The 26,373-nt window shown below is 40.1% G+C and overlaps 1 protein-coding gene across 1 annotated transcript in view; it reads right to left on the reverse strand.

Annotated features, from left to right (window-relative positions):
• Positions 1-26,373, reverse strand: part of LOC124171933 (rab11 family-interacting protein 5) — a 163,559-nt gene that overhangs the window by 87,886 nt on the left and 49,300 nt on the right. The window contains exons 7-8 of the mRNA XM_046551369.1: positions 23,455-23,639; positions 8,546-8,753 (exon numbers count right to left, since the gene is read on the reverse strand). Coding sequence (XP_046407325.1) covers positions 8,546-8,753; positions 23,455-23,639 — 393 coding nt within the window. The remainder of the gene's footprint in view (positions 1-8,545; positions 8,754-23,454; positions 23,640-26,373) is intronic.

A 26,373-nucleotide genomic window follows, 5' to 3' on the forward strand; every position in this document is an offset into this window, starting at 1 on the left:
GGTTTTTCTGCTTGAGAATTTGAAAGGGCCAAATATTACATGATTCACATATGTAGTATGTAATCTTTATTACAGTTATGAAAATTTCGGTACTCAGGGCTCTCCCTAGTAATTTGGATACATACATATGGTCGACATAGGTATTATGAGTGCCAATATCTTAAAGTAATACCTATCATGTAACACCACTTTTCAGGTATTTTCTGTTTTGAAATTTAGCTTATATATTTTAATTACATAGTGATGATATGAAAGATGCTTTTGTCAACTGACTCTTTTACAGAGTAATATTCTTTAAAGTGGTTTTATTGTTTCCTGGAATTAAGTCATATTTTTCTTGGAGCCTATGGCATCAGAATCGATGGAATCGGTATCGGTAGAATCGGAATCGAAATATCAGAATCGGAATCGGGATCGGAATCGGGATCGGAATCGGGATCGGAATCGATAAAATTTTGGAATCGACCCATCACTAGTTTTAAGTTACGTAAAACTTTAGGTATAAATATCTCCCAAAGAAATTTCACACTTGCAGCTGCATGATATTCTATTGAAATGTAGGAAGCAAAAATCTAATGCAAAAGTATTTATGTGGCGAAATATATTGCTACAAAATTGCATTTTGCACCTGATAAGGATAGCATTGTATCTTCATAGTGAATTCTTGAATGGATTTATTTTGAAATACGTGAGGAAGTGGAATGAACGTTCAAGAGTGAGCAATAGATTCCATAAAACGTGATGGCAAATGGCTCAAGACAGTAATTGATTTTCCGAAAAACTTTCTTGAATGCTTGCAGGGTACATCATCCTTATCCAGTAAGTTTATTAGGTTTATATTCTTGATTTTAAGTAATCTATAGCCATTCCTTATGCAGCATTATGTGCATGCTGCTCTAGTTTAGCCAGTGCATGTGCACGTCCAGTCGTATGTTTTCAGGGAGGAAAACGAAAGGCTTTATCCTCCCATTCCGCTGAAGTTCTTTCATTTTCAGCAGATATTAATGTAAGGGATGGGGGCTATGAGGCCACCTCCAAGCTAATAAATGAAGCTACAATGACCACACCACGGAGGCAAGAGGGACCCTTGCCAAGTGGAGAAAATGCAACCCCGAGTCTTATATGATGTCAGATGAAGAGGCCCTCTCACTAAGTAATTGCGTCCATGCAGCTCTCAAAATTTCAGTACAAGGGTATTCGAAAATCTGTGAAATGCCATGGACATAATCTTTACCCCAGTTATGAGAGAGTGTGGTGAACATAGGATTCAATTTACCCGAGTGATATTATTGTAGGAAAGGGTATATATGAAGTTACCGAAAGTCGTCTGGAAATTGCATCTCGAATCATAACTTGCATTTCTACAGACCCAAGTCCCTCGTTGCATATAAAGAGCATTTTAATTTGCAAATACGGCTTTGACAGTAGTTAGGACATGCACAATATAACCATATGTGGGAACGAGAGCATATGTCTCATGAATTCTTGTTAGTAAGCTCCCCTATTCCTCTCCGTTGGGTGAAGGATAAAACAGGTACCTAAAATTCAAAGTCATCACAATTATTCTAGATATCCTCTCAAGATAGCCATCTCTGGTCCTTAAAAAACTATTATTGTATGCCACCGTCCGAGAACGCGCACAAGGGGGGTAGCGACGGAATGGAAACATCCCACGCCGTCATTTCGGTGACGTGTGCTACCACTAGCTAAACTGAATTCACAGTTCTCAAAGAAATGGCCGATCATCCAATGCACAGAATAATATACAGATATGTCTCTAGAATCTGTTTTCGGGCAGACACATCGTGCGGCCCGTACGCCACCTTACGTATCTGAAACGACGAGAAAGTTTGGGGGAGAGAACCGAGAGATAACCGAGAGAGAACCGTCACGGCGGCTGACCGAGTCGGAAGTTCGGGTCTTTGAGAGGGGAGGGTCGTTGTGAGGGGAAGTTGTCCTGGGATGAGGGGAATAAACTTGGAGGGGGTGATCTATGATCGCACGAAGTTCCTCCAGTGGTCATAGTGGGTCGCTCATGCCATTCGACGGTAGCCCCATCTCTACCTCGAGAATCTCACCACGTGCCTGTCGTGTTTAGCCTTAAGGCGGAAAAACGCAAAATGCAGAAACACTAAATACGGATAATTTTTACATTGTCCTAATAGGGAATGAATCGGGCCCCAAAAAAATAAACTCTAAATGCGGAAAAACGTTAAATGCGAAGACGTTAAATCCGGATCCGACTGTAGTTGAATTGCTCAACCTGCTCAAGTTTTTCACCACCCACCTTTATCTTGAGTCTCACATTACTCGCTCGTGATGCTTTACAAAACAGCATTACCTTAGTTTTCTTCTGATTAATCCTCATCCCATACTCCTCGCAACGCTCGTATAACGCATCCACTAGAGCCAGAAGCCCCCTAGCTGACTGGCTAATCAACGCCTGATCAACCGTGAATCTCACTGATTTGAACATCATTCCTCCCACTTTTATTCCAGCTTCTAACTCATCCCACGCTTCCCTTACCATCTCTTCAGCATACACGTTAAGAGCAGCGGCGATAAAGGACAGCCTTGCCTCACACCTCGGCCAATGCTTGCCCACCCAGATTCTCCGTCCGCTACCCTCACTTGCCCAGTCTGGGCCATTAACAGATTACGAATCAGTCGTCTATCCCTCCAATCTACACCTATTCTCTTGAGAATGTCCATTAACTTAACCCAGTTCACCCTATCAAACGCTTTCTCAAAATCCACAAAACACGCATACACGTCCTGCTCGTATTCTAGGTTCCTCTCCACGAGGGACCTCATTATTGCTATTGCATCACGAGTTGACTTCCCTTTTCTGAAACCAAACTGATCTTCGCCCAAATACTCGTTTGCCCTCGCCTCCATTCGTCTGTTCAATATCCTCAGCACCACTTTCGCCGCATGCGATATTAGGCTGATAGTCCTATAATCTCCGCATTCCAAAGCTTTCTTCTTTTTCGGAAGCGGAATTGAAACTGTCTTCACGAAATCCTCTGGACAACATCCCTCCTCATAGATCCTGCGCACTAGTTCGAAAAACCTTTTCTTACTATCCTTCCCTAGATTCTTCAGAAGCTCACACGGGATATTGTCCACGCCTCCTGCTTTCCTAGCCTTCATATCACGAAGTGCTCTCTCTATTTCCGAATCTAATATCTCCGGCCCAAGATTATCCTTCTCCACTGCACTTTCCTCCTCTAGAGTCAATCTCTCTGGTCTGTTCGTTCCGTCATACAGGTCCTCCACGTATTCCTTCCATCTACCCTGTACCTCTTCTCACTCGGTTAGTATCCTCCCATCTTAAGCCTTAATTTTAGCCATGGCTTAACTTCTTTTGCCGCCCGAAGACGCACTTCTAACTCTAACCATGAACTTTCTCCTTGCGTGCCTCCCCGTTCTCTCATGCCGAGAGATCTTTCTTTCCAAAGTCTTTGTTTACTCCCTCCTGCGGCCTTCTGCTGATCTTGCTGACACCCACCTTATGCATCCCAAACCCCTCCTTCCCCAGCATTTCCCATTCACTCCCTCCCTAAGGTGACAGAGCTTCAGTGCATCGTAAACAAATACGGCCCCCAAACGTAGACTGAGGCAGAGCTGAAGGCCCTTTCCCCACCCTTCTTTCTCCTACCCCCTTCACCACTCATTATGCTGACCACACTTCTTTCCTCATTCCACTCTTATTCAACGCCCCACTGGAGCGTTTACGATTATGGCGCAACTATTTTTTAGTTCTAAAACTAAGAAAATCTTTTCTCTATGTCAATGATCCTTTGCATAACTTTCAATACGGCAGAGAAAGGAAGACCAAAATTAAATAAGGTGAAGGTACAGGTTTTTGCGTGTCATTTAGGGAATTCACGCAAGTGAACCAATACTTCACACACGTTGAGAAATGATGAAACGTCTCTTGTAGGAAAAGAATCAATGTGGATAATAACATTTCTCTCTTTATTTCTCCAATAATGGAAGATGTTTCACCTGTCGTTTTCCGGTTGGAACCGTGCTCCTGTCGGCATAAAAGAAGAGAGACATACTATATGAACATAGCACATCACACCCGGTATGAAGAATATGGTCCTGATGAAGAATAAAGTCTTTCATAGCAACGTCTGCAAGGATGATGGAGCACAGTAGCCGGACGGAGAACTCAAACAGAATTTACTTCAAATATTCGCCAGAAAATAATCATATCCTACACAATTTATGATCGTAACTGAACCTCAATGAAAATAACTAATTGAAAAGATAGCACATTCAGCTGAAAATACGGAATAACTCAAAATATTAACTTACAAAGGTTATTTAAGAGATGGGTTAACACATTCGCGTCGGGCCCCGCCGATAGGTGGCGTGCCGTGTTTTCCCAAGGATCGGCTGCCGCCTTTCGGCGTCTTGAAACACTGGTGATACAAAATGAAATTTTTTTGGTCGCCCACTCGTCACAGCTGTCTCCTGAATTTTACCCGGTCTTTAAATAGGACTACATTCGAAAATCTGCCCCCCGTTCTCAAATGTCATGCTTCGGAAATACAATTGAAGCCTTCTTATTTTTCATTCACTATGTCATTTGATTCCGTGTATTCCTGACGTGTTTTTACCCTTTTTCTGTGTATCATATTTCCACAATTATATTTATACAATCTTGCAAGTCGCTATCTTCAAAAAAGTCGAGATAACTCTTCCTATGTAGCAAACCATCAGTTTGCCTTTTGGAGACACCTTTTGGCTGTGTGCATCGTACAATGTGCCTATTTTATTTTTGTTTTCGCGACATTGTCATTCAAGGCATATATATAAAGGGGAAACGGCAATCTCGTCCGCATAACTACTCGTCGTTTTCATTGGGTTACACGTATTACGACCGCTTTTAATTCATCACTGTTTTCACACTCCAGTTTGAGGATTTTTGAAGATTACAAAACAGGACATTACTGGAAAGACGGAGCATACATAAGGTAAGTACAATTTTAAAAATAAATGTAATTATTCTATTTATTGATATTATCTTTAGAATTCAACAATAGTATTTACTATTTATTCATAAAAAATGAATTTCTATTTGTTGCTGCTATACCGATAATGATTATGGTCTCGTTGTTTTCCGCAGGATAAATAAGAAGTTGCTTCATAAATACCATTCGCTTCGAATTACGTAAAATACCTTCAAGTATACTTTCGATAAAACTTAGAACCAGCTCAATTGGTATGTACGACTTTATCTGAAATGTTTGATTTCAATGTTTACAGCAATAATGAGAAATAATTTAACCTTTTTCTTTATTTTACTCTAAGAAGACTTCATGGAGAATAAACCAAATTCATCAAGAAAGCGGACAAGGAGCGCACTTCATCACCCTGTGTCTATCTTTGACGAAGACATCGCTCGGTTCTTTGAGAGGGAAGAAGAAATTTCGGATGGAAGTGCAACAGATTCGGATTTTGATGTCTCCTCTGAAGATGAGGAAACCGACGAGAGCTCCGAGGATGATAGTGGTGCAAATGGCGATTGTCAGGCCTCAAGTGGTTCAGGTAAACGCATATCCCCGGCAGGATGGCAAACTGAACGGCCAGTTATCACTCCTATTGCTTTTACTGGAAATTCTGGACTCAAAATACGGCCTCATGTTTTAGATCCAATAGGATTCTTCATGCTCTTGGCAAACGATGAAGTTTTCAACCACATAATTTCTGAAACAAATATTTATGCCCAAAAATTGCAGAATAAATCAGTAGCTGATAAATCTAAAATGAAACCATGGAAAGACTTGACTAGAGGGGAGTTTGAAATATTTTTAGGGCTACTTTTTCATATGGGGCTTATCAGAATAAATGAAATTCAATATTATTGGCGAAAAGATAGGCTTTATGAATTTCCCACATTTTCAAAGGCCATGCCAAGAGACAGGTTCATGATCATTTTGCGGTGCCTACATTTTGGCCGTAACGCTCCTGATGGCGACCCTAAGCCAAGTGATCCACGCTACAAAATCCGCCCTCTTTTGAATCTTATCCAGACCAATATGAAAAAAGTGTACTATCCTCAGAAACAACTTAGCTTAGATGAATCTATGGTACTTTGGAGGGGAAGACTATATTTCCGGCAGTACATAAAAAACAAGAGGCATAAATATGGTATTAAATTGTATATGCTAACGGAACCAAATGGGCTTGTTTTGAATTGCTTGGTTTACACGGGTTCCAAGGATCCAAATGTTGGGGGAGTTGGTCACTCAGAAAAAGTTGTACATTCACTTCTATCTGATTATACTAATGTTGGTCATGCTGTGTACATGGACAACTTCTATAACAGCTATAAATTGTCGCGAGAACTGCTGGGAAAGAAAATATATTCCACGGGAACTCTCCGAAACACTAGGAAAGGCAACCCTCATAATGTTGTGAATAAAAAATTGGCAAAAGGAGAAGTAGTGGGCCAATATACGAAAGAAGGAATTTTCATATGCAAATGGAAGGATAGAAGAGAAGTTTTAATGATTTCCTCGGAGCATTGTGGAGAGATGATAGAAGTAGCAAACAGAAGGGGTAAAATTTCTAAAAAACCAAGCGTTGTAGCTGAATACAACAAATTTATGGGGGGAATAGATAGGGCGGACCAGATTATTTCTTATTATCCAGTGGAGAGAAGAAGCCTGAGATGGTATTTAAAATTAGGGATACACATGTTTCAAATACTTCTAAACAACTCGCAAATACTACATAATAAATTTAGTAGCCAACACATGAGTCTTCAGAATTTTCGTGAAAGTGTAATCGCCAGTCTTATCTTCAAAAACAAGCCGGCAGAAATTCCAGCGCCAATCCAGTGAAAGGAAAAGATCCATTTGCCAGTACAAATACAAAGTGAAAAGGGTTCAAGAGCGCAAAGAAAAAGATGTCGTAACTGCTCAACGACAGGAATAAGAAGAGACGTCGTCACGTACTGCCCGATGTGTGACGGTGAACCAGGACTATGTCTTGAACCCTGTTTTAGAGTGTTCCATAACTATTAATCGGTAAATATGTTGCAAATTCCAATTACAATTGTTGCAATGTTTATCCAATTACTGTTTGAATTAATAATGAAAGTGTGAATTGTATTCAAAGAAGAAATATATTTCAGATGAAATTTTGAAACAAAATATCATGTAATTATTTTGAAATACACATTTTTTTAGTATACTTAAATACATTTTTATGTTTAAAGTTTTTGCTACTCTGGCTTGCATTAGTCTAATCGTGAGACCAATAAATTAAATTGCTATGCGAGGAAAGAGCTTGCTTGCCGACATTAGCAGAATAGGAAACATCACGGAGAGCGGGTCGCCTCCGATAGGCGGCATGGTAATGACCTGAAAAATTGTTGGTAAAATTGTCGTCAATATCAATAAATTGGTCATAGATATTCATTACATTACCAAAATATAATCCGAAACAAATAGTAGGAAATGGAAAGGTATGCACTAACTTCTATTTTTGAAAACAATCTCGCCGATCGGGCAGCCGCCGATAGGCGGCGGAGATAATGTTTAAAAAATTAATGGTTAAAAAATGAAATTCAGCGAAAATATTGGTGTAAAATTTGTTTATGTAAAGCAACGGTTGGTAAACAAAAGAAAAAGATTCCCGGTCCTAAGTAAAGTCGTGTCCTGAATGTTTGCACCGAATGTGTTAAGGCCCTCGTTTTTCTTTTTTTTTTTCTCGTGACTGAGCGATAGAGGGCGACGTAAATGGCGGTTAGGCCCTTGGAGTACGGTTAGGCCGGCTGCCGCTAAAATTCCGTGGGAGTTGGAAACAAATATCTATCTTACACATACTTAATAGTTGCTATTCGCTCCTTACCACAAATTTATAACATTAAATTTGTACAATAAACTTTGCAATTCATTATTTGATTACGTTTTCTAAACTGGTCGGGCATTTCTTAAGCGATCGTTGATGTTGAAGTATGAACAAGAAACTGGAATTTTAGGGTGTAATAATTATTTAACGATCTTTCACAGCATAAATCGATAACAAAAAGTCTTTTCTAAGAATTCTACCGTGAATAACCACCTGAAATATTTAAATAAGGCCACTAAAGACAAAAAAGGGCGGAGGAAACAAAAGAGAACATTTTTTCGTGACTTATGAAAAAGGTTTGAAATTACGAAACTCGATTTTACGAAGTGCCAATTTCCCGGTCCCACTGACTTCGTATAATCGAGAGTTTACTGTAGATAGAAGTATGTTATCAGAAAGTGCAATTTAAAAGGTTTTCAATGCATTGTAAAGCATAGATATTCATGCATAAAATAGGCCAGAAAATGGGTGTTGAACTGGCAAAATTTAATGTGAAATGAATTTGAGATAATAGATTTTTAAATTCTAGTTTGGAACAAAAATTAACACATAATTTCTGATTCTAACAGTCACTGGACACCCTTTATAATTCAAGTAAAGGCTCATCATTTACTGGAATTATTCCCAGTGATCATGGCACCAAAGCACACAGGTTCCACATTCATGCGCGCACCTTTGCTTTGCCGACCAAACAGCTTCTCTTGCCACTCATCCTTCTCTGGTAGAGTGGCACTCCTCGGAGGCTTTGATGGAGGCAAACTTGAATTGCGGCGCAGAAATTCACCACCAGCCAGATTCTCAAGGGCATTTGCGGGCTGATTACCAGGTCCTTGGCTAGCATTTAGCGAGCTGGCAGAACTCTTGTGAGACAGGTCATCCAGCTGAAAAATAGAGGCAATTGGCTAAACATAGCTTTAACCCCACCACACGTATTTTCCAATCCAATGGTCATATGTAGAGATGTGCGAATAGTATCCGCGAATACTCGAATACTAGAAAGTATTCGATATTCGAGGTCTCGAATAGTTATGCAAAAAGTACTGCCTCGAATACTTTGAATTGCGCGTCGTACACTGTCGCACCCACGTCGTTGGTAGTTGACTCGGAAAATGTAGAGAACTCTAGTCTTTTAGTGCATGCAGCGCTGTTTTAGGCAAGTGGACGAACTACATCAAATTCGCGGGTCAGAGCAGTGAAAAGAGTTCGACGTGGGGAACCTAAATTGATCCGGGTGAAAAAATCCGACAATCCCCGGTTTCCCCCACCAGGAAAACCTCAGTGCCGTGGGATAGTAACTATGTAGCACAATTCCCAAAACCAGCTTCCTCCTCCATCCATCAGCCCTCGGCCCCTCCTCCGACGCTTTCCTCCTCTTCGAAATCAAACAAAAGGCCCCAGCTCGCGCAGGTTTCGTATAAATGAGACGAAGTGTTTACCATGTGTCATTTATGGCTAATAAGAACAGGCACTCTTGAATCTTTGAATCTTTTCCAGGAGATGAAACCAAAATTACTCCCCAAAATCATGTGTTGCCTGCTGCATAGGCAACCCAGTCAAACATTCCAGCATTCATCGTTTAGTATTCGAGGTATTCGAAATTCGAGGTATTCAAATATTCGAGCAATGATTTAATATTCGAATTCGAGAAATCTACTATTCCACCCATCTCTAGTCATATGATATATGATAACTGGGAAAGCCAAACCAATTATTACAATGAGGTTGTAAAGAAGATGACAATACTTTTTGCTTGTGTGTAATGTTTCATAGGGATAGCAGTACTTAAATCTTGAGTCAAGTATTGAGTCGAGTTGTAACTACTCGCAAGTTTTGAGTTGATTATGGTAATTTCTGGATCAGGCAATATAACAATGCATGCACCAACATATTCTCAATTTTCCAATCCCCTGGTGAATTTTCTCTTATAAACGCTCACCCTGATGTAAAAAGGAAAAGATGATGAGGAACATTGATGGTAATTTTGTCAGAATCAGAAGATGAATGAAAAATAATGTCTTCCACAGTTCCATATGCACAATTGAAATGAAATAACCTCTAGTAATATGTCAACACTATAATTTGTACATATGTATCCAAACTGCTTGAAAGAGCCCTGAGTAAAGGCATAATTACAATAAAATTTATACACGTACATGAATCTTCAAAGATTTGATACTTTCAAAGTCTCATTCAGAAAATCCAATTGGTCTACATGCTCAGGCAGCAAGTTTTGAGATCTTCATGTTACAGTATTACTGGAAGTTTCAGCTTGCTTTATGAGTAGCAGTATACTACTATAACAGTCAACGTGGGTGCTGAATACCTTTTCGTCAGTGGAGGCAGCCAATTCTCTTCAGAACTGGTGGTGTACAGCAAAACTTGTTTCGTATGTTTCTGAAGGGAACGCAAAAAATGAACACAATAACCAGGAAAACGAGCTAACAAGGAAAGTAAATAATAGCAGTTGGGGTAAGTGCAATCTGTGGCAAAGTCGTCATAATTACAATTGCAATCAGTAGTTCTCGTAGGATTGTCTTCCTGAACTCTTTTCACGTTTAAAATCAAGAAAATGGGCACTACATTGAAAAACAAAACCATGTGAATAAAAATCACAATGCTTGATAGATTTCCCTAAGACAATTACACGAAGACAGTGTTAATCTCCCGTGATTTATCCAATACATATATTCTTTTGAAGAAGAAATGGAACGTAAAAGCCCTGAAGGGGAGTATTAGGAGAGAATATCAGGAACTAGTGGACATTAGTATACGGGAGATTGAAAGTACTAAGACCGTAGAGGAAAGATGGGATAATATTAAAATGGGAATAGTCAAAGTGGCGGAGAAGTCAATTGGTTACGTTGACAGTAGAAGGATAAAGAAGCCGTGGATAACGGAGAACATGATAAGGGAAATGGAGGAGAGGAGGAAGTGGAAGAACGTGGACACAGAACAGGGCAAAAGAATGTATAGGGAACTAAATAATAGATTACGACGTGAAACTAAGAGGGCAAGGGAGGCTTGGTGGAAAAGACAGTGTAAGGGAATGGAAAAGTTCCAGAAGGATGGAGAAGTAGGCGCCAAAGAAGTAGTTGTACGCCAAAGTTAAGTCGCTATCGGGCGGCAAAAAAGGACAACCCATGTCTAAAATTAAGGCTAAAGATGGGAGGATGCTAACCGAGCGAGAAGAGGTACAGAGTAGATGGAAGGAATACGTGGAGGACCTGTATGACGGAATGAACAGACCAGAGAGATTGACTCTAGAGGAGGAAAGTGCAGTGGAGGAGGATAATCTTGGGCCGGAGATATTAGATTCGGAAATAGAGAGAGCACTTCGTGATATGAAGGCTAGGAAAGCAGTGTATTAAAGAAGGCAGTGCTGGAAAGAAAGGGAGGCTCCCAGATCACTTCTTGAATACTCCATGGAAACCTATACCTTAACCCATTCAATGCGGGTCTATTTGCAAATTTCTTTCCCAGTGTCGGAATTTAAATTTTTACGTTTTCATATCTGTAATTGTGTTTTGAGTTACCATAAACCATCTAAAAATATCAAATAGTAGGTTTTACCTCATTTTTCGTAATTAAAAAAAATGGCTTTCATGAAAGACATCCGCTCCGCTGAAAATCCGTCATTATACAACCCGCATTTCTTTTTCTTTCGCTGCTAAAATTATCCGTAATCCTCGATGAAAATATAATTTTTTGATGTCTGAATTTTGGTAATTGAAATTTATTTGCTTTCACTCGTTGTATGTGGAATAAGAAATAGATTAATTGTTATCGGTATCATATTCATAAATATATTCATTGTAAATCTATAATAAATCTTAGCCTCTTTTTTGTAACATTTTTGTCTTATTCTACACCAAAATGATAATAGGATTGTTTGTCTGCTCTGCGTAATTGGTCTGTTTTTATAAACTTTTAACAGAATGAATGGTATTGCTGACAAAATGTTTATTTATTTATTTATTTCTTTCCATTACTACCCCATAAACAGCACATTTACGGCCTTTACAATGGGGAATTAGCAATTAACAATGAAGGACATTCACACACGCCCATGCCCTGGACAAAGGTAACTGACCCAGGAAGGACTCGAACCCGTGACCTTCCGTTTGTCAGGCGAGGAATTTACTCCGCCGCCACCGAGGCCGGCCAACGGCTTTCCCTTTACTTTTTTTAACGTTGTAACTCAGTAGTCGGAAATATCTTTTGCATTTGATGACTGGTATTTCAATTCCTTAACACTAGGACATGTTTTTACTCATGTTTTCAGCCTTTTGTCGCAAATGGCCATTTACTGCGTGGACTTTCCTCCCGACATTCATAAGATTTCAGTTGTTCCGAAGATCCTACCCACTCCCTGGTGATTATATTTTTATGGGTAGGTAAGTGCGTCGCACCATTGTCCTCTCTCCACAGAAGCGCTTTCCCCTGATCCCTTCTCGTTCTCCCCTCGGCATTCCTACCTGCTCACAGTCCCGGCCAACCCCCGTACTTCTTGTCTCAGCGCTCACCATAGGAAATTCCAAAATCTTTCCAATTCTATATTTTCCCGAGGTCAATGCACTTAGCTTCATACACATGCATAACATTTTGCCCTCTTTCCTTTCACATGGCATTTTAGTTTATTTATATCATAATTTCGGAGTTAAATCATCAAAACTTATAAATTTCGAAAAATTATTCGCCTTCCGTATGTTACCTTATTTTTCTAAAACATTTGGTTTGGCGAAGTATGTATATTAAAATATTGAAAGCAAAATTATTTTAGAAGAAATATCAGACAATATTTATTAATCTTAACTCATAAAAATTGCAGCCAAAAACATAAACAATGCATATCAAAAAATGAACTTGTTACAATTTTACAGTTCAAATAAAAATTTCAATTCTTTTTATGGTATTCATAAAAACAAGGGCGAAGGCAAAGCCCTGGTTGACCCTCACAGTCTGGGCAAATATTTACAACCAATTTTCTCACTCCTTTGGCGTAGCAAACCCGACATCTTTTTTGCAATTTTTTCCCTTGGCCGTAAATTCTGTTGGGGCAGGATAATGAGTTGCAGCAGCTGGTGATGGTATACTCCTCACGGATTTCTTTGACCCACTTGAAATAAGGGACTCAATCAGTTCCATTCGGAATTGGTACAGGCTTTTTCCGTTCACCACTATACTTGTTGTAGAGAATGTAGCTGTTGACAACCATAATTTGTAAAATGTGTATCGCAAATTTTTTATACCACTTAAGAGTTTTGTGCTCACAGGTATAAAATTCAAGGAGCTGGTCGCAATGGTCAACTCCACCCATGAATTTATTATAAGCAACCACGGCCTCTGGTTTCTCCTTGCCTTGTCTGGTGGTTGCCACTAGGTCACTTCCAAACTCCGATGAGATCATTGATATGTCCTGCTTGTCTTTCCAGCGAAAAACATATTCCCTCCTCACTCCACTGAGAACAAACCTCTCCTTTCGCTAATTTGTGACCAAATATCTCTTTTGGATTGTCCTTCCTATTTGGTCTCAATGTACCTGTACAATAATTTTTTTGACAAAGAAAGTTCCTAGTCAATCCAACGTTGTTGTAAAAATTGTTCATGAACACACTGTGGCCATGATTTTCAAAATTTTCCAACAATTTTTTCACGACTTTATCGCCGTGTCCCCGTCCACCCAATTCATTATCTCCCGAGCCTGTATAAATTATCAATTGGTGGACTAAGCCAGACGGCTCACAAAGCATGTACATCTTCACACCATGCTTGTGCTTCTTTCCCTGCATGTATTGCCGAAAAATCAGACGGCCTCTCCACAATACCATCGACTCATCTATACTACGTTCCCATCCCGGCAAGAGAGCATTTTCCATCGTCTCCTTGAAACTGTCTAAAAGAGGTCTTATTTTATAAAGACGATCACCAGGCACGGGTTCCTTTTCAATGGGATTTTCTGCAAAATGTAATGCTTGTAAAATCCCGAGAAAATGATCCCTTGCCATAGATTCCCGAAATATCGGTATAATGAAAAACTTGAACGTTTTCCAATAGTCCGACATTCTGTTAATTTTTATTGTCCCCATATGAAATAGCAATCCAAGCCAGACATTTAATTCCTCCCTCCTGAGTGGCTTCCAATCTGCAATCCTCCCCCTGGGTGACGGATTACTAAGAAATATGTCCTCTGCATTTTTCTCAGTTTCCTCAAGGATTAAGTTATAAATACTTTCCGAAAAAACCAGGGAGAAATAGTCCATAGCAGTCGCAGCAGGCCATCCATTGAGCCCAGGGGACCCGGAGAAAGGAATTCTTGTTCTGTTTCGCGGGTGCTCAGGGGTCCAAGTGACAAAGGAACTAGCGGTACCCTCGACAGCGGGTGTAGTAATCATTGTCCCTTCGGTGGGTGTGTAGGGATCACCATCGCTGTCTGTTTCACCAAAAGTCTCGTCACCTTCTTCGCCATTGGAAAAGTCTACACTTGATGTTTCTTCTTCCGAAGAAACTGTTTGGACAAACGAAGATATTTATTCCTCTCTAAGGCTTCTCCGGTGGCATTTTTTTGGCTGTGCCCCTGAAATACAATAAATTCCACATTAGCCACTGCTTTAATTATTAGCGGGAGATTTATGCAAGTCTAATAAAAATGAAGATAGATACCTGAAACTCCAGAAGGACCGCCGGCATCCTCATCATGCAGATATGCATGAGAAGCTCCAGCCCCTCCTAAATAAATGTAGTGATGTTAAAAAAAATCCATAAACTGACATAAAAACATTTTCGAAAATTAAAAAAAACATTGCAATTATTGTAATACACACCAGCACTTGACGATCTTGATTCTTTCGCCCTTTTGGAAGTTCCCGGAATCACACTTCCCTTCATTTTAGTTTGTTAAAAATGACCTGCAAAAGCGATACAAATAATGGTTACGTAACGGGCTAAGTGGTACGATAGGAATGCGTTGGAACAATAAACGATAGGTTTTTAAAATGAAATTTTTGAAAACAAAATAGAAACCGTAATTTAATTTTTAGTTTAAGACTTACCTGAATTGGGATGAAAAAAATTTCTTAATAGAAGAAGTCCAATGTTTTCCAGGAAAATATAAAAAGTATTATCCTGTATACGTAGGCAATACACTCGCTAGCATATGACTATCACAATATGACCACAATCACCATTTTTCAAACCATGGTTTTTGAGAACTGAAGTAAAAATACTTCAAGAAGATGTCAATTCTAAAAAAAAAGACTGAAGTATTTTCAAATAAAAACTTGTTCACCAAAATTCTCGTAAAAAACACTACGGAGTTCAAAAATCCGTAGAAAAAAGAAAAATTGGCGTAGTCAGAAACGAAGCGCACTAGACAGAAGCTAGGAACCAACTGAAGAGCGGTGTAGTGACTGCAAACCAAAGGGGCTGAGCGTGGTACCGTTATAATGCATAAGAAAGGACCCAAGGCCGTGTCTTTCATGAAAGCCATCCGCATTGAATGGGTTAATTGGTACAATATTATAATAATAATAATACATTCTTTTGTGGGCACATGGGATGGAATCTCTAATCACTTTCATCTCCTGCCTCAACTCATTTTCCTCCGTAAATTTTACATCCTACTCATCCTCCACTCGTGTCACATTCCTTGATGTGGACATTTTTCTCACAAACAATAAATTTCACACCTCTGTACACATTAAAAATACTAACAAACAGCAATATTTACATTACAATAGCTGTCATCCAACACATACAAAATGCTCCCTCCCTTTTTCTCTTTCCATCCGTGGTCACAGAATATGCAATAATCCAGACTCCCAAAATAGATTTTTTCTAATTTACACCACGCTCTCCGGAGAAGAGGTTACCCGGAATCCCTCCTCCAAAACAAGATCCGAAAATAATCATAAGTCCCGAAAAATCCAGGTGAAGACAAATCGTCACAGTTTCTTTCCCTTTGCATGACCTTTTTTCCGGGTGTGTATGTACTGCATAGGACCCTAAAAGACCTTTTCCCCATCCTCTCAGACAATACAACCATGTTCAGATTTTTCCCGCGATGCCTTTCACTCGTTTTTAAAAGACCACCAAATCTGGCCAGCATCTTAAAAACAACCAAGCCACTGCCCAAACAAAGTACCTATATTAAACCACAGCCCTCGCCCTGCAACCGTGCAAGATGCAAAACTTGTCGCATCCGCATTACGAAACCCCTTCCCGAAGAATTCCTTGCCTTCCCTCTCCCCTCAGTGTCTGACATTTCCTGCACAACAAAAAACATAATTTATATACTGTTGTGCCAGAAATGCCCTGCTTTTTACATCAGCCTATCCACCACTCCCCTGTGCATCCGAATGAACGGGCATCGCTCTCATTGCAATAGCGTTTCTTCTGTTCCTGCTTCCCTTCCAGTCACCGTACATGCTTCCTCCCACAAGGCTCTGTTTGATGAATGCTATAAAGTGGGAATATTCGCCTCCCTCCCCCCGTCTACCACCCCCCTAGAGATCATCATCACACTTGCAATACTTGTTGAAATTCACATCTACATCAAGGATTTCAGTTCACTTCCTCGAGAATTTCAATCGTTTCTAAAGTTGTAATCAGCATCACTATTAGTTTTCTCTCAATTTCAACTGTTATTTAACTGCCCTCGCTGTGACAACTCGTGCAATAGCAACAACTGTGCACTCGCAAAATTTGTGCAGTGTGTGGTGCTCCGAAGGAAAAAAAAGATGAGGAGCTCGGGGTGGGGAAAAATGAGGCTTCTCATGGGCTGCAGTTTTGCATAGTCAGACATTCCCGAAAAATGGCCGCATTTTATTATTCATCACGTCAAAAGAATTGAGAAATGTATTTGGATAAATTACGGTCGTAAAAAGAGATGTGGTATGAGTGCAAGAATGGTAATGGCTAATAATAATAAATTAAATCATGAATTCAGAAGTTTACAACCCCTAAGCAGATACTCAAGAACGAATTGTGAATTGCGGCACAGCAAGCAATTGGGTGTACTAACCAGGAAAGCACAATTTTTTCAAACGTACTAACCAAATACTTTTACCTGTATTTTTTTGCGAAGGTACCCGGGCCGAGAGAAATCGCCGTACTAAGGAGGAACATACTAACCAAGTTCCACTGTATTTGGAGTAATTGGAGTGGACCGCTGATTCCCTCATATATTCTTATGCGAAACTTATATACCCTATGCTACTTTTTTTTACTCAAACCCCAAGAGAATATGAAAAATTGTTATGATTTTTTAAGAAAAAAATTTCTAACATTTAGGTTTTAGCAGACAGTGCCAGTTTTTCCCGTGTTTGATAGCATAAGTGGTGCCATCTTTTAATTAAGTACTACGTACATCCTATGTTAATTTTGCTGGACTGTAACTGCCTGCAGGCAACAAGGTAACGATTGCAGGCAGTTTAGGAGTGTAAAAAATACCATGCACATCCTTCCTCACATATTAAACATCTCTTCAAATTTGCGCTACAATTTACGATTCCAAAATTTTGATGCACCACAGTCAGAAGCACTTGTTCTCGCTATGCTTGCCAGCATAACTAGTTTTGCTGATAAATTTTTTGACATTGTTTGTATTAACAAATTCTGTGTGCTCCTGAGGACTGAGCCCGATGTTTGCCATTTCAAAATATTTCATATCTTCAAAACTTTGTATTTTTTAATAGTGTTATGTACAGTGGAAATCCGGATTTATCGTTCCCGCATTCATCGTTTTCCCGCATTCATCGTTCGCCGCTCCTGGTCCCAAATTAAGTTCCATAAAGACAATGTAATTTTTTCCCGCATCTATCGTTCCCCGAAGTATCGTTTTCCCGCATTGATTGTTTGAAGATCGCGGTCTCGTCGTATAATTTTCCCGCATCCATCGTTTGACAAAAATAAGACGAAGTGTTTACAACGTGTTGTTTATGGCTAATAACTAGAGATGTGCGAATAGTAGAGATGGGTCAAATAGCAGATTTCTCGAATTCGAATATCGAATTCGAATATTACATCATTGCTCGAATATTCGAATACCTCGAATTTCGAATACCTCGAATACTAAATGATGAATGCTGGTATGTTTGACTCGGTTGCCTATGCAGCAGGAAACACAAGATTTTGGGGAGTAATTTTGATTTCCTTTAAATGATTCGAACAGGAATTTAGCTGATTAATGAATATTTTAATTTTATGGAAACAATTGGGCATATAATTAATTCAACTAACATCGCTTTACCCTCACTCCTGCTGCCAAGTGCTAGCTGACAATCTGAGGCATTTTCCAAAATACAAGCTCTTTTCCACCGGATTTTCTTCAATTATTTTGTTAGTTTTTTTTGTTAGTTATTATTATTAGTCCATCTTTGGGAGTTCTCACGAGATAAGAAGATGAATTGGAATTGCTATCAGGGAGAAACCAAATATTCTGAGAAAATATCCCTTTGTCTGGGACTGTAACAATAAAGATTTATAGCACCACTCATAAATTGTAACTTGATATATGTTTTCGGAAAAAAATACGGCATCAACTCCCGAGAAGCTCTGCTGCTCATATCGAGTTTCGCCAGAATGCTAAGTCTCCGTCCTGTTTTGACATTTATTTCTTTGCGTAAAATGCTTAAATAAACTCAGAAATACGTCGTGTTTGGTCTTATTCTTTTTGAAATTACGCGCACATTACTAATATTTCAATTCAATAAAGGTGTAACATCAATTGACGAAAGTCATTCTTAGACACCTTTTGTGCTAATAGATGACTCATGCAGCGGTTGACCTCCATAGAAATGGGGAACTTCCAAGCTGGTAGGAAAAAAAAGGTCAGTGGGGGAGAAAAGGGAGGGCCCGAAAGACGTTTCTATTGTTCTCGTGGAACTTGGTATTTTTTCGAAGCCAAGGTCTTCGTAATATGATCCCTGCGCGAGCTGTGACCTTTTTTTTATTTCGAAGAAGAGGAAAGCCTCAGAGGGGGGGCTAGTGCTGAATGGAGAGGGATACCGGATCTTGGGAAATGCGCTAATGTAAGTATCCCACATTACTCACACAGCTGTTGACCTCCAGAAATGGGGAACTTCGAAGCAAGTAGCCAGAAAAAGGTCAGTGAGTGAGAAAAGGGGGGAGGGCGTGAAACACGTTTTTATTGTTCTCGTAACTCGATATTTTTTTCGAAGCAGGGGTCTTCGTAATGCGATCCCTGCGCGATCTGGGGCCTGTTGTTTGATTTCGGAGAAGAGGAAAGCGTCAGAGTGGGTGAGGCAAGTGCTGAATGGAGGGGGATAGCGGATCGTGGGAAATGCCCTAAGGTTGCTATCCCACGGCACTGAGGTTCTCCTGGTGGGGGGAATCGGGGATTTTCGGATTTTTTCACCCGACCATTTTCGGTTCCCCACGTCAAACTCTTTTCACTGCTAAAATCCACGAATTTGATGTAATTCGTCAACTTGCGTAAAACGGCGCAGCGAGCACTAAACGACTAGAGTTCTCTTCATTTTTCCGAGTCAACTACCAACGACGTGCGTGCGACAGTGTATGACGCGAAATTCAAAGTATTCGAGGTATTCGAGGCGGTACTTTTCGCATAACTATTCGAAACCTCGAATATCGAATACTTTCTAATATTCGAGGTATTCGAGTATTCGCGGATACTATTCGCACATCTCTAGCGAATAGTATCCGCGAATACTCGAATACCTCGATTACTAGAAAGTATTCGATATTCGAGATCTCGAATAGTCAAACCAAAGATACCGTCTCGAATACCTCAAATACTTTGAATTTCGCGTCATACACTGTCGCTCGCACGTCGTTGGTAGTTGACTCGGAAAAATTAAGAGAACTCTAGTCGTTTAGTGCATGCAGCGCCATTTTAGGCAAGCTGACGAACTACATTAAATTCGAGGGTTAGAGCGGTTAGAACAGTGAAAAGAGTTCGACGTGGGGAACTGAAATTGATTGGGTGAAAAAAATCCGAAAATCCCAGGTGCCCCCCATCAGGAGATCCTCAGTGCCGTGGGATAGCAACATTGGCCAATTTCCCACGATCCGCTTTCCCCCTCCATTAAGCATTCACCCCACCCAATCTGACGATTTTCTCTTCTCCGAAATCAAACAAAAGGTCCCAGCTCGTGCAGGGATCGTATTACGAAGACCTTAGCTTTGAAAAAATATCAAGTTACCGGAAAATAATAGAATCGCGTTTCACCATTCACTCTTCCTCCCCCACTGACCATTTTCCCGCATCCATCTTTTGATAAAAATGAGACGAGGTGTTTACCATGTGCACTTTGTGGCTAATAACGACAGGCACTTTTGAATCTTCCCCAGGAGATGAAACTACCATAGGGAGAAACTCAGGGCCGTGGGATAGTGACATTGGCGCATTTCCCACGATCTGCAATCCCCCTCCATTCAGCGTTGGCCCCACCCCCTCCGACGATTCCCTCTTCTCCGAAATCAAACAAAAGGTCCCAGCTCACGCAGAGATCGTATTACGAAGACCTTAGCTTCGAAAAATATATCAATTTACACGAGAACAATAAAAACGTGTCTCACGCCCTCCCCCCTCTACTCAACCCACTGGCCTTTTTTTGCTTACCTGCTTCGAAGTTCCCCATTTCTGGAGGTCAACTGCTGCATGAGTCATCTACTAGCCCAAAAGTTGTCCAACAATGACTTTCGGCAATTGATATTACACTTTTATTGGATTGAAGTATTAGTAATGTGCGCGTAATTTAAAAAAGAATAAGACCAAACATGACATATTTCTGACTTTATTTAAGCATTTTACCCAGGAAAATAAATGCCGGAAAGACAAAGAAATACGACGGAGGCTTAGCATTTTGGCGTAATGCTCAAATAGGGTGGTTTCCTATTATTTTTTTATTGCCTAAATCGAAAGATTATTACTCCTGAAATACGTATTTAACGCTTATAGATTTTTATTAGACGATATCAAATTTTTGGCGATTAAATGAAAAGTGAAAAATTTCAATCGCGCGAAAACGCGACGGGTAAGTATGAATGCCGGAAAAAACTCCGCGTGGCGTTGTTCTGCTTCCCGTTGCCGCGAGTTAGGTGACCTTGGGGCGAGGTTCTGAGCGCTGATACGACGCAGGATGCTAGCAGGTAGCTGAGTACCATGCTAGCTGGTAGCGGTTGGCTTAAATAAGGATTATTAATACCTCATCAAGCGAAGGAAACTTTCCGACCTTAGGCAGTGTTAATAGGTGATTATTAAGACCATGTTTCCCTGAGCTCTGTGCCTCATGCATGCATTGCTAATCTCAGACGGTGTAAAACTCCTATCTACTAATATAGAAACTAGGTCACTGTGACGTCACGTGGAGTGGCATCACATGGGCGCCAATCTGGCCTTTTTCAAATGGGGATAAAATTGACCATTGCCATTCGTATGAACCGGTATTTCTAAAACCAAATAATTTGTATATTATTAATACACTAATGGTGGGTACTGAATCACAATCAATACCTTTCGTTTTCTTTAATGAAGGAAACTACCCTATTGTTTACATAAAATTAAAATATTCCATCAATCAGCTAAATTCCTGTTTCAATCCTTTAAAGGAAATCACAATTACTCGCCAAAATCTTGGGTTTCCTGCTGCATAGGCGACCTAGTCAAACATTCCCGCAATCATCGTTTAGTATTCGAGGTATTCGAATATTTGAGCAATGATTTGATATTCGAATTCGAGAAATCTGCTATTCGACCCATCCCTACTAATAACGACAGACACAAAGTTTGAATCTTCCCCAGGAGATTGAAATACGATAGGGAGAAGTTGAGAGCCATGGGATAGTTACATTATCGCATTTCCCAAGATCCGATATCTCCCTCCATTCAGCACTCGCCTCTCCCCGTCTGAAGATTTCCTCTTCTCCGAAATAAAAAAAAGGTCCCAGCTCGAGCAGGGATCGTATTACGAAGACCTTAGCTTCGAAAGAAAATATCAAGTTACTCGAGAACAAAAGAAACCTTTTTCATGCTTCCCCCTTTCTCAACCGCTGACTTTTTTTTAGCTGACTCGCTTCAAAGATCCCCATCTCTGGAGGTCAACTGCTGCATGAATCACCGATTAGCCCGAAAGGTGTGTAAAAATGAATTTCAGCAATTGGTATTATATTTTTATTGGATTGAGATATTAGTGATGTGCACGTAATTCAAAAAAGAATGATACCAAACATGACGTATTTCTAACGTTATTTAACCATTTTAAGCAAGGAAATAGTTGGAATAATACGATGGTGATTTCTGGCGAATATCGATATCCTCGCAGCTGATAGTGAGCTTCACGGCAGTTGATGTGGATTGTTTTCGAAAACAGGGCGTCTGGTTACAATTTACAAGTTACGCTACAAGTCTCACTTGTCTGAGGTGCTAGCGAAGTGATGTCTTCTCAGGATATTTTGTTTCTCCCTACTAGCAATCTGAATTCATCTGCTCATCTAGAGCTACGCGACTTATTGTTAGAAATGAGTGGGTAAGTTGCCTTCACTATAGGATAAAAAATTTGCACAGTCTTATGGTCATGCTTCACCCTCTGCAGTAAGCTGCAGTAAGCCGTACGCGATAGCATTAGTGCCGAACTTCACCTCGTACGAGTGGTTCCGTACTTTCCGGGGTGGGTTGACTTAAAACCGGCGAGTGTTTTTCGTGTGGGTTCAACAGAGTCCGGTTTCATTTTTATTAGTTTTATTCTTATTCGTCTTCGGACCATGGCCCTTCCGAAGACACGAGTAAGAACTTTAAAAGATAGACTGAAAATAATTGAAGACGAAGAAAAGAATCCGGGCTAGAAATGCGTGAATATTACAGCACGCCTCGGTATGTCCGCTAGTACATGACGGCAGGGGTGGGGTAAGCGAGATCCGTGGTGAAAACAAGAAGTGGGATGAAGCCGAGGATCAGTTGGGCGTGCCGCTGACGATGAACGCCACATTGCCTCAATCATATTAAAAATTTAATTGCAAGAAAGGAACATTTCAATTAATAAACTACATTTGGCCTTCTTGATCCATCTCATAACCAATCACTGCGATGGCAAAATCGGTTGTTTGAGGCATAACCTGCACATTTCTCACGTAAGTACGTGTACTCGAAATGGCATTTGATGGATAAGAATTTTTACATCGGACAGAAATGCATAATAGCAGTGAAAATTCCGAGTGGAGGGAAACATTTTTTAGCAAGGCGGCGTGTTCCTTCAGGATATTTGAAAGAGATATAATCCGAATCAACAATATGACCTAAGTGTTTCCATAAAGGAATAATATTCCTGTAATCAGCTAAAAATCTTTTTTAAATCCATTAATGAATGTCATAATTCGCAAAAATCCAGCGTTTCCTGGGACATAGGCAACCCGGACAAACATTCCCGCATTCATCGTTTTTTTCATCCATCCCCCTGAAAAACGATAAATCGAGGTTCCACTGTATTTACCATAGCCTTTTTGCCAGGACCATAGTTTCACTATGTACTATCAAAAATTTTTAATATCCTGCCTTTCATTATCAAGATTCTACTGTATGGGCACAGATGGGAAAATAAATCTTACGGCAAAGTCATCATCACTTTCTCCTTCGCTGATGACTCCAGGGTCAGCTTCCCCTGGCACTTGTCCACCCTGCCTGTGAGTGGGGGCCACTGGCTGCGGACTCCAGTCATGGCCTTCGTCCAACGACTCATCTACGCAGCTCCCCTTGCCAGACAACTTCTTCTTGCCCTTCACCACCTTATGACCTGCAAAAAGGCTTTAACGTTTCATTTGACCAGAGCAACGTGCTTCACTACTTGATGCATTATCAATCAACTATATGGGGTGGCTACCCACTAAGTATAATGCACAAAAACAAACTCAATCACAGTTCCTGTCATTTCACACACTTCAAGCTCACATAAAAACCTAAGCAGATTAACTTTTTACAGAAATATCCAATTCAAAAACAAAAAAATCAGCAGTATGATGCATAGCCTAATGAAGTTTAAAAGACAAGCACATTCCAATAGGAACGTATTATTCATCAAAATAATCTAAATCTATTAATTGCAGCTCGTGCCCCACCGTATAAGTATTAATGAGCAAATGACTTAAATTAATGGATCCCGATTTCCTTGGTAATCATAGGTCAAATTTAACCTCATTTGACAATGATCAGAATGGTGGCCATTATGATGCCCTATGTTTGACATCAAAGGCACGCATTCATATTCCAAATTTCAACAGATATTGTTTCATTACCAAACATTTAAGAGCATTTCCGAAGCAATACACTCAGAGAAACATGTGATAATAATCTCTAATAAAAAACATGTATCTAGAAGGGAAAACTTTCCTTGATGCAAACTGTAATGCATTATAAAACCTAATACACAACCAACACAACATTCTGCTCCACAAAGCAATGTGAAGAAATAAAGAATTTGTGACATGAATAATAAATAGAGGTCCGTGAAATTTGCAAGACGCAATGTCGCGAAATAACACAAAATAATGCAAAATCAGTAATTACAAACGAAATTTCGCATTTTTTGCGATTTTTGGTGAATTAGCGAAAAAATTACATTTTATGAGACATAATCTATCAATGCCTAAGCCTTAATTGTTTAACCCTGCCGACGTTCATTTGCTCTATCTCATTACGATTCCAAAGTTGATTGGCTTGTTACGTCTCGGGCATAATGCATCCGCGTAATATCGCGCACCATAGTGATTTCTCCATCAGAATTTTCCGTTAAATTTATCACAATCTCTCTCTTTGATTCCCATGTATCAATCCTGAAATATTTAGAATGACGTGCTTTCTCACCTGAAGAATTACATATTATGAATTAAAAAGTGGTGAAAGAAATTCAACGCGGCCGAGGAAGAGCAGAAATACAAGATCACGTGCCCGGCACACATCAATGCCGAGCAGTAATTCAGGTGACTTATCGCGACACATTCGACAGCCTTATTGGATAACTTGTCGCAGGAAAACCTAGCCGTGCTAGCAGTTGGGGGAAGGGAAGGAAGGAACAGAAAGGATAGGAGAGGGGTTTCTCCTTATTAGTGGATGGATCATCCGATATTCGGATCTCCACTGAGCTTCAATGCAAAAAAAATCATTAAAATCATTTCGAAATTGGCCAAATCAAATATCTAATTCTTCAGGTAAGAAAGCGTCTCATTCTCAATATTTCAGGATTGATGAATGGGAAATAATGTTTCAAGTTTCTTTGAATCCCAATATTTTTAGTTATGTATGCTTCTTTCACTGACTTTCGTGACTGATTGGCAACAGCTGTAATCAAAACTATTTTGTTGTATCTGGCTGCTGTCCTACCTTCCCTCAACACCTGGGTGAGGGGTATCGAAAGGGATCCCACAACATGAAACATTTCGGCCAATTTGTAACTTACACAGTACTATGGTTATACCGTAGCTACCCACCACTCAGTTTGAAAACACCATCGCGAGTGGTTGTGTTTTGTGGTTGGACTGTTTTTTTGTGCTTTAAATATCGAAAGAAGGAAAGGAATTTTAACGTGCCAAAAGCTAGTGATACCGCTCATACCTACCTAGTGATACCGCTACGGGAAGGTGAATTCAGCTCAGAAGGATTTAATATGAAAGACAGGGTATTACTGTGCAAAGTTGGTGATAAAAGATTTGAACTCAGACAACTCTCTGCCACGCTGTGGGCCGTGCCGTGAACCGCGGCCCGTTCCCAGCCACAGCCGTGTTTCACTCAAGAGGATTTTGACGTTAGACCCCAACTCAAGCTTTTCCTGCAACAAGTTATCCAATAACGCTGTCTAACGCGTCGCGGTGAGTCACCGGAATTACTGCTCGGCATTGATGCGTACCGCGCGCGTGAGCTTGTATTTCCGCTCTTCCGCGGCCACGTTAAATTTCTTTCTGCACATTTATAATTCATAATATCTAATTCTTCAGGTGAGAAAGCGGCTCATTCTAAATATTTCAGGATTGATACATGGGAATCGAAGAGAGAGGCTGTGATAAATTTAACGGAAAATTCTGGCGGAGAAATCACTAGGGTGCGCGATATAATGCGGATGCATTACGCGCGCGACTAAACATGCCAATTGACCTTGGAATCATAATGAGATAAAGCAAATGAATGTCGGCAGCGTTAAACAATGGATTATGACTCATTAGATGTGATTTTTTCGCTAATCCACCTAAAATCACAAAAAACGCAAAATTTCTTTTTTGTTTACCGATTTCGCGTTATTTCGTATTATTTCGCGATATTGCGAAATTCACGGACTTCTACCAATTAGCAGCAGCTGTAATCAAAACTAAACGATTTTGTTGTATCTAGCAGCTGTCCTACCTTCCCTCAACACCTGGGTGAGGGGTATCAAAAGGGTACCCACGACATGAAACATTTCGGCCAATTTGTAAGTTATACAGTACTAAGGTTATACCGTAACTACCCAGCACTCAGTTTGAAAACACCATCGTGAGTGG

This window comes from Ischnura elegans, chromosome X (assembly GCF_921293095.1).
Source record: "Ischnura elegans chromosome X, ioIscEleg1.1, whole genome shotgun sequence".
NCBI lineage: Eukaryota > Metazoa > Arthropoda > Insecta > Odonata > Coenagrionidae > Ischnura > Ischnura elegans.